Here is a 13,908-nt window from a genome sequence, read left to right on the forward strand (position 1 = left end):
ACTGTATAAAAGTAAGATATACTTTAATTGCTCCACCCATTTTGCCTTCGGACCTGCCTGCCCTAGGCATGCGGCCCCTGGGAAGTTGCTGGAAAAGGAATGTGGACCTCATGCTGCAAAAAGATTATCTACCTCTGGGACTGGGCAGGAAGGGGCAATATGAGCAGTCCTATGCACCAGCCTCCACTGATCTCTGGACTGTACCTGGTTCTTGGCAGGACTAGCGGCTCCTGGTGGCGATGGGGTGGCTCCCCCCCCCCCCGAAGGAGGGTTTCTCTGCTAAGAAGTTCCCCAAATATTGCTCAGAGGCCAAGAAGAAGGCCAAGATGCAGAGAAAAGGAGAATCGTGGCAGAACTGAAACCTTCAAAGTTGCTCTCGAGATCCCTTTGGGTGGATGGGTAGAAACAGAAATGAACGAGCAAAGAGATAAGGCAGTCAACAAAAGCAAAAGCAAAAAAAAAAGGGGGGGGTAAAAATATCCTAAGAATGTTGATGGGTCCAAGACAGACCCACCCCCCTCCTCAGCAAATTCCCTTTGGAGCCCTTAAGAGTACAGGCAGGTGTAGTAAGAAGCCCCAGCTGGTTCCTTGACTGTGGTGTGAGTCCAGCTCCAGGCCAGCTTAGGAATTTCATAAAATCTTGAGTTAGAAGGGACCCCAAGAGTCATCTAGTCCAGCCCCCTGCAATGAAGGAATCACAGCTTAAGCATCCATAACAGGTGTCCATCCAACCTCTGTTTAAAAGCCTTCTGTGACCCAGGTGGTGCGCTCCACTGTCAAACAGCTCTCACCATCAGAGTGTTGTTCCTAACGTTTAGTCGGAATCTTCCTTCTTGTGCTTTGAATCCATTGGTTTGGGTCATCTGTTCCGGAGCAGCAGAAAACAAGCTTGCTCCATCTTCCAGGTATTTGAAGATGCCTCTCATATCACCTCTCAATTCTTCTCTTTTCCAAGCTAAACATACCCCAGCTCCTTCAACCATTTGTCATTAGGCTTGGTTTCCAGACTCTTGATCATCTTGGTTGCCCTCTTCTGCACAGGTTCCAGCTTGCGAATATCCTTCTTAAACTGTGGTGCCCAGAATTGGACATGGGACTCCAAGTGGGGTCTGACCAAGGCAGAATAGAGTGGTACTATTCTGGATGCTAGATGTCTGTTAATGCAGCCTAGAATTGCATTAGCTTTTTTCTTTCTTTCTGTTGCATCGCACGGTTGACTCATGGTGGTCCACCAAACCCTATGATCCTTTTTGCAATGATTGCTGTACAGTACATAGCAATGAACTGATTCCTAATTCAGCTATCAGCCTGGGCCATCCTCCCATTCTTCAGGCGAGCAGCTTGTTTTTTCATTTTCATTCATCACATATATGTTCACCCATCTATCAAATCACCCTTTGCCAAAATAATCCGCAACAGAAATACTTTCTGAAATCAAATCCATGTGGGGCTTGGGATAGGTGTTCTCCTGGTGACATCACAGGAACCATCCAATGAGCGCCGTCCACAGCCGGTTTCGGCTACGGACTGGAAGGATGGCTCCCTGCCCTCAAGCCTGGGAAAGGCTGTATTGGAACAAGGTATGCTACATTTATCTTCGCCTTAAAAGTTTCAGGTGTGTTTCTGAGCACCAGTAAAAGCATCTGTGCAATATACGATAGAAGCCCCTTTACACAATATTTCCTCTGCTCCTCTCCTGCTCTTGCCTCCTCCCACAACATCTGAGTTGTCTTTGAGTTGTTGGGAGGCATCCAGCCCAAAAGCAGAGGATCTGATTGGCCGGCGTTTGCTGCTAAAAGGCTCTCCTGTTGCTGGATGTAAAACAAGAGCTGGAAAGCCACACTCGAGTCTCTTCCATGGCTCACCAGAGATGGGGTGGGTAGAGGTTAGTGCAGGGCAAAGAGCTGCTTCCCCTGCTACAATGAGACAGCAAAGCTTCGTGAGCAACACTTTTATTTACAAATATAATTAAAAGCTCTGACAGTTATATCATGCTCTTCCCTTTGAGAACCTGAAAAAGGTTTTCTCTTTTTTTTTTTTTGCTTTTTTCCGTTTAGTATTTTTTTTTAAAGTGCATGCAAAAGAAGTAAAGCCTTTTTTTTAACCTTTTTTATTGTAAGAAAATACACAGTTTGAAAGTGTGAATAATGCAATATTTATGACCAAGATTATCGGGGGGGGGGGACGGGGGGGACAGGGAGAGGGGAGGGAGGGGGGGGAACCAAAGGTGGGAGTTGTGGGTGGGTCGCAGGGAGGGGTGTGGAGGAGGAGGAAAGATTTAAGGTGATGTGAGAATGAGAGACAGTGTTAAACTCCAAAGATTGACTTGGAAAAGAGGAAGGGTGGAGGGTTTTTGGAGGGGTGGGTGGGGGTGTCAGCGTGGCCTGGAGTGTGGGTGGGTTGGTGGGGGGGTCGGAGGGGGGGAACAAGTCATCAGGTAGTAAAAAAACTTCTGATCAGAGAAACAGTTAAAATACAATATGAAAATAAGTAAATTTCTCCTTAAATTTCCTTCTATACACAAAATACACAATTTGACAAGGCCCAATTTGTGCTCCTGGGATTCTCTGGGCTCCTTAAGTTTTTTTTTTTTTTAAGTGTATTCACATCCTCTGCTACAGCAGAAAATGATTATGATACAATCAAGAATGTGCCAAAGACCAACGGCCAAAAAAACCCACCTGGCCTGGCCTGACCCTTTTTCAAAAAAATCACGCTCTCCCTCTTTCCCCAACCCCCCTCCCCTTTCCCCCCCGCCCCCAAAGTAATAATATGTCCACCACTGATATGTACAGCACAATTTCAGAATTCATATTTTCTGTAAAATGTATCAAATTTCTCAATCTCTTAATAAAATTTTTTTATTATTATTTTTTTTCATTTAGTTATTCCTGATGAATAAATACCAAAAAAAGAAATAATAATAATTAATAATAAAATTAAAAACTCAAAACGTTATGCAGCAGCTGATTAAGGTAAGGCTGCGATACCCATCTCTCTCCCCCTGGGAATTTGACTCCTTTTAATTTTCCTTCCTTGGTTTTTTTGTGTTTTTTTTTTGCTTGAATTTTCATTGGTAAGGTGGCAAAAAATATGAGTGATTGCTGAAAAGCAAACATACATCCACTTTTTGTTTTGATTTGTTAGAATTATCTCCAAAGTTTTCATTGAAACGTTTTTTTTTAATAATAATAAAAAAAATCATTGCACAGAGACATCAATACTGTGAGACACTATGAGATTCAAGAGAGACTGCGGAGCAATGGTCCTGCTCTGGAACGTGACACTTGGCGGGAAGGGGGGGCCCCTGATGGAGTAAGAATATACAGGCACTAAGTCCGACATGATGTCAGTAAGAGAGACAGAAAGAGAGAGAGCACACCCGTTAACATGGGGGGGGAATGTTGGGATTTGAGATATTTTTTGTTTGCATTTTTGTTTTTTTAATGGCAAAAGAAATTTAATCTCATCTGTAGTCCTCCTTAGGAAATTCTAACGTGACCAAATTTCCAAAGCCCATCCGTAGGCTCTCCATGTCAAAAGTTTCAATCTCTCGCTCTTGCCTTTCCAACAGAAACTTTATCCTCTCGCTGCGTTCCTTCTGCAGGGCCGCCAGCTCCTCTTCAATCTGAAACAGCATAAAAGGGGGGTTCTTTTAAAGCAAGCTCCTCAAAATCCCAAACGTTTGAGGAACAGATCTAGACAAGAGGATTTCCTACCCCTCCATTTCTCCTGGAATGATACTGGGAAGTGGATGTGTGTGTGCGCGCGCGCTTGCAGCAGAAACAGGTGAGTCGAAAAGGGATGCTGAGTCCTTTCCTTAGTGATTTCTCCTTTCCCAATTCCTCCTGTGGTAGTTTTTTTTTAACAAACCCCTCCCACCTCCCCGGGACTCTGAAACTGCAATATAGCTGTGGGAGGGGAGAACCATTTGTGGAGATCACAGAATCACAGAGTTGGAAGGGACCCTGAGAATCAACTGGTCCAACCTTCTGCAATGCAGGAATGAATATGCAGCTGTCCCCTATGAAGATCGAACCTGCGACCTTGGCATTATCAGCACCACGCTCGAACCAACTGAGCTATCTTTGGAATCTTTTGCCCAACATGGGGCTCAGACCCACAACCCTGAGATTAAGAGTCTCAGGCTCTAACGATTAAGCTACCCAGTTAATATGTGTCTCTGTGTTTGCTTTCAGTAACTCTCCCATCCAATAACACTTCTAGGCTCACCTGGTGAGCAGAGAGTTTGGTACTGCTTTACCAGTGCATCCCCTGCAGGGTCCCTGCTGGCAAAGCAGACAACTGTAGCCTAGACACCTGAACCCTCCCACTCACCAGCCGATGAGCAGAGAGGGTTCAATCCTGCTGCGCGCAGCCTTGCCCCACCCCGCAGATCGACTTCACGGTAGGTGGGTGGGACTGCCAGTTACCTGGTGTCATGATGTCAGCTGGCTGACAGGTGGGTGACCCCGCCCACCAGTCAAAGCTGGCTTGTGCAGGTGATGGAAGATCTGGCCTGCCGGGCAAAAAAGCCAATGCATTTGGGGAAACCTCTGGTGGCAGTCTTAACACAGTGGAGCAGGTGGACCTTCCATTAGAACACACCTCTGGCAATGACACAGACCGATGCGTCTAGCAGTCAGGAAATCTGATTCCCTGGTGCACTCCAGCAAATGACAAATAAGCACCAGCAGTGCTATTCCTTTTCTGTCGCTGGTATTCAGTTAACCTCATGGGGCGTCTGATCAGGAATCTATCCGTCTATTCCTACTAGAGTTGGTTCAGACATTAACTATTTACTCACAGCATTCATAAATGATTTAAAGGGTGGATCCATTCCTAAACCCGAAGATGCCAACTACCTAGTCAGTTTGGAATATTCCTCCCGCCCACAACACGACAAAAGCAACGAGATGGGAAATTCCTTCCTCGTCTCAGTTATTAAAATGCCCATTTTCAGTGCTTATTATTACCACTGGTCTGGAGGCCAGAGAGAAAACAATTTACAGTTTCTGATTTATCTGACTGGGCAGAAGACAGCTTGGCAAAGCAATGCTGTTGTGAAGATGCCTGCCGAGGGGCCTGTCTGCCTGTCCCTCTGTATTCAGTCTGCTAGTATGCAGATACTATGAGAACACGGGCAGTCTGGAGGGTGGCAACACAAGAAGGGGCCTTTTCCGTAGTGGCTCCCTGCTTGTGGAATGCTCTCCCCAGGAATGCTTGCCTGGTGCCACTGCTACTTATCTTTAGGAGCCGGGCAAACATGTTCCTTTTTAATCAGGTCTTCAGCTGTTAAACACTGATGGCTTTTGGGCAAGGGTGGGATGCTTTAATGCATTTTTTTAAAAAATAAGTAATAAAAAAATAGAATGGAATTTTAGACTTTTTTAATGCTGGTTTTAATCTATGTATGTGTACATTGTAAGTCACTTTGAGTTGCCGTGGCAAAAAAAAAAGGTGACTAATAAATTTAAAAAATACCACCGGCAGTAATTGCTAAGGCTCCTGTATTCTCTTCACAAGGAACTGATCCTGCTAGGATCCTGGTACTTAGGGAAATGTAATGCATTGCCGCTACCAGGTTAACTGCAGAGCGCGGGATGCACCTGGACAGTATGCGCAACTCCACATCCCCACCAGTTCTTCCTTTCCTGGCTTTTTTGGCAACGGTCCAACCCCTGCCATACCTTTTGCTCAAGATGTGCCCTGCGTAACGACACCCTCTGCTCCAGCTTCTGGAGTTCCCGCTCATGCTGTGCTTCCGTCTGCATCTTGATTTTGCTTTGATAGGCATTCAGCAGCTCCATCTCTTGCTGAAGCTGCAACCGCAGGGCCTGGCATTCCGCTTCCTGAGCCTCATCTAGCCGCAGCTGGGGGTGTAAAAAAACCAAAAAACCAACAAAATCATTTACAAAGTTAAGGGCTCTTGCTGGTCAAATCTGCTCTAGGGTTGGGCACAACAGCAAACACACAACAACAACAACAGCAGCAGCAGCAGCAGCAGCAGCAGCAACAACAACAACAACAACAGTTGTTTAGGCAGGTCATGAAGACGCATGCCCCAAAGGGTGTGCAAATGCAAAAAAGTTCTGATTGAAATGGCCAGCATAGAACATACAGTACATACTGTGTACTGTAATCTGGGGAAGTAAAGTTAAAGTTGGGCCCACTCCCTCGAGACTACAAAGCTCCCTTCCTGCCATTGGCCCACAAACCCCTTCTGCCCCTCTGTACCCAGCATGTCTCTCTCTTGCCATCTCCTTTCACCCCCTTTCCCACTAAGTCCCTTTCTCTTCCACTGTATATAGACCACAGATGGGGAGCCTGTAGCCCTCCATAAGCTGCTCAGCACTCCTGTTTCTTTCTTTCATACACACACACACACACACACACACACACACTCTTTGCTTTTCATTCCTTTCACCTTGCATGGAGTTTCAAACATGCTCATTACACCTGGGCTTTCACCGCTCCCAATCTCCTTTCCCTGCCTTTCTGCCAGGCTTCTGCTGCCTTCTCACAGCTCTCCTTTGGCCATCCTGCCCACACAGCTTCTCCTGCATCTAGAGCCACTGCAAAGTGCATCACACACCTTGCCTAGCGGCAGTCCTTCCAGCGGCCACGAAAGCAAGTCGGTCTTTTTTTTATCTCCCATACTGCAGATGGGGAAGGGATGAGGCTGAGAGAGTATGACTTGCCTGAGGTCACCGGGTGAGGTCATGGCAAGAGCTAAGATTCACACTGGGAACCTCCTGGCTGGCAGCTCAGTATCTCAGCCACTATGCTACTACACCAGCTCACAGCCTGTCATCAACATTTCTTGGCACCTGCTTTATTCTCCCAGAACTTAAAAGTGTTTCTGAACACTCCAAGGTATGCCATGAGCTCAGCCAAAAGGTGTTTTCCTCATTACCCCCCACCAAATCCATTCACGCTTGTTTCAGAGAATCACAGAATTGGGAAGACCTCAGGGGTCATCTAATCCAACCCCCTGCGATGCAGAAATCTTTCACCCAATGTGGGACTCAAACCCACGACCCTGAGGTTAAGAGTCCCATGCTCTACCCACCGAGCTATCCCTCAGGGCTTGGTTATCCTGAAGGTATCTGGCTATTACAGCTGTGTGCAACTGGGGCTTTAAACTTCACATGTGCACATACCAATGCGCGCAATCTGAAAAGATTATTTGATCATCGGTGTGTAAACCTGCTACAAACAGGCTCGACAAGGATTGCACACGCTGTTTAGTTGTTGTTTTTGTTTTAAATTAATTTGAAAATAAAACCAGGAAAAGGAAAGGGGAAAAGAGAAAGGATGGGAAATGAAATAATACTAAGGAAAAGGAAAGAATAATAATATGCAAATATTACTAAAAACAACAGCAAACCGCCATCAGTTCTCACCACAGGTAAGGTGACCACCAGTGCTTGTTAATATTTTGAAGAGCAAAAAAGAGGATGCTATGATGATTCTCATTTTAAATACCCCTACTATATGTAGGCTACAGAAGCTGTGATATATTGCTGAGGAAGGCAGGAGAAGAGGAAAGCAAGCCTTCAGCATCTAGTTATGACTATGTCTCATCCAGAAAGTATAGCAAGAGACATTTTGGCAAATTTTCAAAATATCCACCCAGACAGAAACTTTACCCTGAAAAAGAGGATGTGTCCTGGAAAAAGAGGACACATGGCCACCCTAATTAATATGGAACCATTTGAGGGGTGTGTGTGTGTGTGTGTGTGTGTGTAGCCCAGAGCTGCCCTCACCGCTTGCGATGCCATCATCTCATTGATGCTCTGCTCGTACTGCTCAGCCAGGATGGCAAGCTTCCTTGTCTGCTCGTCCTTCAGGCCTTTCAGAATAGTTTTGTGCTCACTCTTTGGAGTCACTTCCAGCTGGTGGTTCTTGAGTGCTTTATACTGCTTGGTTTGCACTTTGCAAGTGTCCTGGAACTGCTTCTTGATCTGCATTTCCATGGCCTGCAATGGGAGGTAACAACTCTGGGTGAGGTTACACGTGGCTATTTAAACATCGACGTTATCTGCATATCCCTATACGTTATTTAAGAACGGTACGATATTCATGCAGAAGCTTTACAGTAAAGAAAATGTAGCATCCCTATAATGGGCAAATTGTGTGCGAGAGAACCACGCCTCTCTCGCAAGCTGCTTTCTCCACGAAACTATTGTCTGTCTCCAACCCGTGTCTCAGCTATTTGCTATTTATTGTGTGAGATAATTATCTGCTTTTTCCCTTTCACGTGGAGAAGAGCAGTTACCAGATCCCATAGAAGGCAGGGGTGCCAACTTAATAAAATACCTGGAGGGCAGGTAAGCACATAATTGATCACATGATATGCCACATGCACACTATTTAAATGACAATGCCCATTAACTGGGGGGGCTGGCCCCTTCAAATATTTGGGGTGTGTGTGCGAAGGGACCTCGCTTCCTAGGAGTTGGCTCCTATGATGGAAGGTAACTGTAAGTGAACGACTCCTGAGCAACTGACACCAGTAAGTCTTTCTCTGCTGAATGAATATATGAACAGGCGCCAAAATGGTGGAATGAATGTGCTAACAGCACCGAACACCAGGGATGGGGGAACGTACGGCACTTCAGAGGTGGCTGGACTCCCATTTCCCCACCTGCATGGCCAATAGTCAGGGATTATAGGAACCGCAGTCCAATGACATCTGGGAGACCAGATTCCCCATCCCTGCCACACACACATGGAATTAGCAGGGTGGCTGAGGTCAAGCAGTTGACTTTGCACTGCTTATCCCTATATCCCAGCTAGACCGCAGCCCTCGCCTAGTTACTAACCTTCAGGTTTTTGGGCTGCTGCCGCAGTTCCATGACATGCTTCCTGTGCAGCTCCCGCTCCCGCCGCTTGTTGTACTCCAGCTGGTTCTCAAGCTCCGTCTGGTGCTGCAGCCGGATCAAGTCCATACGTAGCTTCTGCAACGTGTGCAGCTGCCTGTATTCTAGCTCGCGCGTCGACTCGTCGTGCCGGATTAGCATGGCGTGCTCCATCTCTTTCTGCGTTCTCTTCTTGTTCAGTTCCTGCGTGGCATAAGGGGAAGGGGTCAGGTGCGATCCCAAGCGAGGCAGCAAACCCCAATTTCTCATGCGTGGTAAAAAAAATGGCAATGTTTTTGACCGACAGCCTACCCTAGTGTCCACGGCTCTTGGGAGACTTGCAAAATGTTTCGTTGGACTGAACTAAGGTCCATGTAGTCCTGCATTTCCGATATTAGTCAGACAGAAACTTTGGGGAACTCACAAGTAAGGTATGTGATTGCTGGCTTTCCCTTCCTCTTTGCCCCCAGCAGCTTGCATTGAGAAGTTCCTTGTGCTAAGAGCCACTGACAGACGTGTTTCTCCTCCATGAGCATACCTACTCCTTCTTGAAAGAGACCTAAGCCAGTGTGCGAACTTGCTGTGTTTATTGCACATTGTGTGAAGAAATGTGCTCGTTGCATCTGCTGCACCTACTGCCTACCTGCTTTGTGGGGGCTTGCAAGACAGTCCCAAAGCAAACCTGCTCCTTCTCTCCACGATGCCCGTGCATCTTTTCTGTTGTGGACTTCTGCAAACTGGCCAGTAGGTGGCAACCGGGAGTAACATGAGCTCTGTTTTAGAGCCAGGATACCTGTAACTTGTCACTTTGGACACTTTTCACTGAAGAAAATTCAGCCTGGCTTTTTCTTTTTCAACTATACATCTGTGGTTGGTGTTGCATATGGAGAATAAGCGTTTTAAGAGGGACTCCCATCAATGTTGCTGTTTAATCAGAAAGGTGGAGAAACCATTTAAGGGACCTGTGAGCCATTATTAATGTTCAATGGCATTTATTCATTTATTTTTACAAAAGTGTGCCATTCCACTTGGGGGCCATTCCAGAACCTTTGTTCCTGTGTGTGTTTTGATACATAAAAGAGCATTCTCCACCCTTGTATTCCTAACCTTTAGTCCACCAGTCATCACTCTCTAAGCCAGAACCCCGGGCCACACCCAGCAACATCTTTCGCCTGCTTCTCAGTTCCTTGGGAGCTTCTGCCCTCTGAGTAACAGAGAAGAGCCGCTGACAAAAGTTTCAATGGACATGCACTAAACACACCTGCATATCCACCACACACCCTTGTTTTCATTCCATCATTCCCCGCCCAAATACGTTATGCAAAGCAAGCCCCCCCCTCCCCTTCCAATGATTCAAGTTCAAACAAAAATGCTGAGAGTGGGTGTTTGCATCCTACTTCTTTAGTTCATTTCCTTTGAATGAATCCTAATTGCTCGGTGTGCCATAGTGACGCAGCCAAATCGGTTACCCAGAATGGCCCCTCTTCGCCCAAAGGTTTTGACAACCGACAGCTCTAGTAGTTCCTGGGATTGGTTTTACAATCCTGTGAAGATATTCCTCGTATAAAGGAGCACAAATCCAGCCAGCTGCTCCCAATCTTATAAGCAGCTAGTGCCAAAGCAGAGCTCCAAGCGGTTATTCTGCTGCTGAACAAAAGATTGAGAGACGGGGTGGAGAAATCATGATATGGTCCCTGATCACTGCCACAGGATCCCATTCGGAATGTGCCGAGCAACAAGATACTGTAGTATTTAGCGAGCTTTGGCCCTTTAAATTCAGATCATAGAATTGTAGAGTGGCCTCAAGGAGTCATCTTGCCCAAATCTTTGCAATACAGGAATCACAGCTAAAGATTCCCTGACAGATGGCCATCCAACCTGTTCAAAAATTCCGATGAAGGAAAATCCACCACCTTCCGAGGTAGTCTGTGGCACTGCCAAACAAGCTCACATTGTTAGAAAGTTCTTTCTATGCAATATGCTAGGAGCTGAATGTGGGCTTTGTGTGTGATATCTTAAAAGGTAAAAATTGTGTAACCAGTAAAGCTGGAAAAAAGCTGGAAACTGGGGGGAAAACATGATTTTGCATGGTACAGTTTGCATTTTTTAATTCTGATTTTGCTAGTCACCATGTTGAGCAGCAAATAGCTTCCCTTCCCCCAGATATAGGTTTTCTGTCTCCTGAGGTGTCACCATGTGCTTCCAAGCATATTTCTGCAGAAATTTGCTGTTTCTTTTTACGTGCAAGGTTAGGCACTTACAGGAAGGTTAATTCCGCATCTACATTTTACTCTACGTCTTTTCTTCTGTGGAACTGGTATTGCGGTGTACATACAACCTGACTCCTACCATTTCATCATTTGATAGTGAAACACGAGTAAGCTTGTTTTAAATTAGAACAGCTTCATGGTGTCAGAACATTTACAAGATGAAGCCAACAGCTTCCATTTCTCTAGAATTCAAAAAGACACTTTCATGCTTTGGGTTAATAAATTAGTGCATCTTAATTATTGCACAACACCACCTAAACTCCCAGAATTTTATAAGCCGGTACATGCTGGTAATATTGTGAAGTTGAGTTCTCCAGACATACAGCACTAAACCAGCTAAACAGTTAAGAAGTGGAAAGTTAAGTTGTGATGCTAGGTGCAAATTCAGAATACACAAATAATACTCAAAAAGATGCATGCTTAAAATGATAATTCAGTACAGATTAGTGACTTTTTTTTTACCAGAGATTAAAGTGGTTTGCATGTTTTGATACAAATCTGGTAATGTTGTATTCTAGATTTAGTGTTAATATGGGTGAAATATTTGCCCTTTATGCCCTTGTCAGAGCAGGATCTTTCCACGCCTATACATTCTGTTTCTCTTCTCTAAGTGCTCAAAACATTTTGACTATGTCATCCCAAATGACCCATGCAACAACCCTGTAAGGTAGGACAAAATTATTTTCTTAATGTTACTAAAATACTTGAGAGGGACTGACATGCTAAAGTCCAACTAGCAAGTTCAAGGCTGACTAGGCAGGGTTGCCATATTTCAAAAAGTGAAAATCAGGACACAGAAGTTGTTGAGCTGTTTTTGGCCAAACTTGTTGAGCTTTCCCAGACATTTCAGCAATTTCTGCTCGGACACTGCTTAAGGGGGCTGAATACTGGCTATGTCTGGAAAATTTTGGGCATACAGCAACCTTAGACTAGGGTGGCCACTTACACACTGCCAGAAAACGAGGAGTAAAAATGATTTATGCTTGCATAAGATTTGCATAAATGGATAGTTGCAAATTTCCAAACAATCACTATGGTTTACATAGAAATAAATTACACCCTAACATTGTACGGAAGAATGTGACTTGCGTGCCTGCCCAGTCTGCTCTCCAGTTCCTAACTGTGGATGGGCAATTTCAAGACCTCTCCTGCTCTCTCTCTTTCTGGTTATTTATCTTTAAGCCAGACCTGGACCAGGTGGCCAATGTAATGTAGTCATTTAGAGTGTTGGAATAGAAACTGGGAGACCAGGGTTCAAATCTCCACTTGGCCATGAAGCTCACAGGGTGACCTTGGGCCAGTCCCTGCCTCTTGGCCTAACCTACCTCACAGGGTTGTTGTTGTTAATTCAATTTATATACCGCCCTTTAGCAAAAGATCTCAGGGTGGTGTACAACATCAGAAACGCATTACAAAACATCAATGATAAAAACATAGTAAAAAGCATACCGACAGACAGCCCAATAGTAAAACAATCATAATAATCGCAGTGGGGCTCAGATGGTGAGGGAGAGAACCATATAGGCCACCTTTAGCTTCTTGGAGGCAAAGGTGGGATACAAATGCAACAAACAAATAAATGGCTGTCTTCTGTAATGCAGGACACACAGCCACCCTAAGGCTGTCCTGAGAACTTGGGCCAGGGGATTCTACCACCTCCTGGCTCACCCTCTTGCCGCAAAAGCCCTTCACTAGGTATAGCACACATTTCTACTGAGAAGTAAGCCCAGCTGAATTCAATAAGGGCTTTCTCAAAGGTACATGTATATATTGGATTGGTTAGGCTTAGTTCACGCATGCAGCAGAATAAGGTGGCAGAAAGGATAAACAACTTCAAAATGCAGATCTAAGGGCGAATGTGTCACATATTGTTAATGCTTCCATGTGTTAAAATAAGAAAAGAAGCAAAACTTCCCTGCAAGTGATTTTTTTTTGGGGGGGGGGCACAATAGCCTACAGACTACAGAGTAACCTCTGATGTGCTAAGTTTCTGCTTATTTGCAGGATTAAAACACACACACACACACACACACACACACACACACACACACACCACAATGGCAGAACTGTTGAGATAGGATTTTCTATCTGTTCTGATATACTCTACCACCTCATTCTGTTGTATGTATAGGTCAGGCTTTAGCCCTCTCCTTATGCAGACTCTGCAATGAGAAATGGCCATCACGAGAGAGCTGGGGTAGGATGGATGAGTGAAGCAAGTTGAGAGCACGTAGTACATCTCACACTTGCAAGCATATTGTCACTAACACCTACGGTTGTGAGCTTCTGCCTCCCTGCAATGTGAAGAGAGCAAAAGAGGGAAACAATGAATGAATACAGAGGCTCTGTCACCAATTAATAACTTACCACAGTGTGCATGTAACCATTTACAGTGAACAAGCTGTTTGTATGGACCTCCCAAATGGTAAAGAGTATTAACATATGGTATCGCGCACAAGGTGATTGCAAGCATAGAGGCAGAGTCCATGTGGACCAGAGAGTTTACTCAAGACCTGACACCCTCAGAAGTGGGGTGGAAGGAAGGATGCAAATGACAGTAACTTCTGCCATGAACTGAGATGCAAAGATGCAGCATCAAACTATCCATATTTGTATCATAGCAGAAGGGCCACCATTCTTACATAAAACACCTAAGTGTGTCTCTTGCAGGTTACAGATTAACTGAAATTGTTGTACGTTGGACAGAGATGCCAAACAGAGTCAGATCAGTGGTCCAGCTAGAGCAGTATTGTCTACTCTGACTGGCAGCGATT

The 13,908-nt window shown here is 45.2% G+C and overlaps 1 protein-coding gene across 5 annotated transcripts in view; it reads right to left on the reverse strand.

The window, feature by feature from the left end:
- Nucleotides 1–1,936: 1,936 nt before the first annotated feature.
- The window catches only part of TAOK3 (TAO kinase 3), a 125,546-nt gene continuing 113,574 nt past the window's right edge, over nucleotides 1,937–13,908 (reverse strand). For all 5 annotated transcript variants that reach the window (XM_079956572.1, XM_079956570.1, XM_079956571.1 and 2 more), the window contains 4 exons: nucleotides 8,829–9,068; nucleotides 7,770–7,982; nucleotides 5,691–5,873; nucleotides 1,937–3,628 (listed from right to left, as the gene is read on the reverse strand). In XM_079956572.1, coding sequence (XP_079812698.1) covers nucleotides 3,467–3,628; nucleotides 5,691–5,873; nucleotides 7,770–7,982; nucleotides 8,829–9,068 — 798 coding nt within the window. In that variant the 3' untranslated portion in view covers nucleotides 1,937–3,466. The remainder of the gene's footprint in view (nucleotides 3,629–5,690; nucleotides 5,874–7,769; nucleotides 7,983–8,828; nucleotides 9,069–13,908) is intronic.

The sequence above is a fragment of the Podarcis cretensis genome (genome assembly GCF_951804945.1).
Source record: "Podarcis cretensis genome assembly, chromosome: 16".
In the NCBI taxonomy this organism is placed as follows: domain Eukaryota; kingdom Metazoa; phylum Chordata; class Lepidosauria; order Squamata; family Lacertidae; genus Podarcis; species Podarcis cretensis.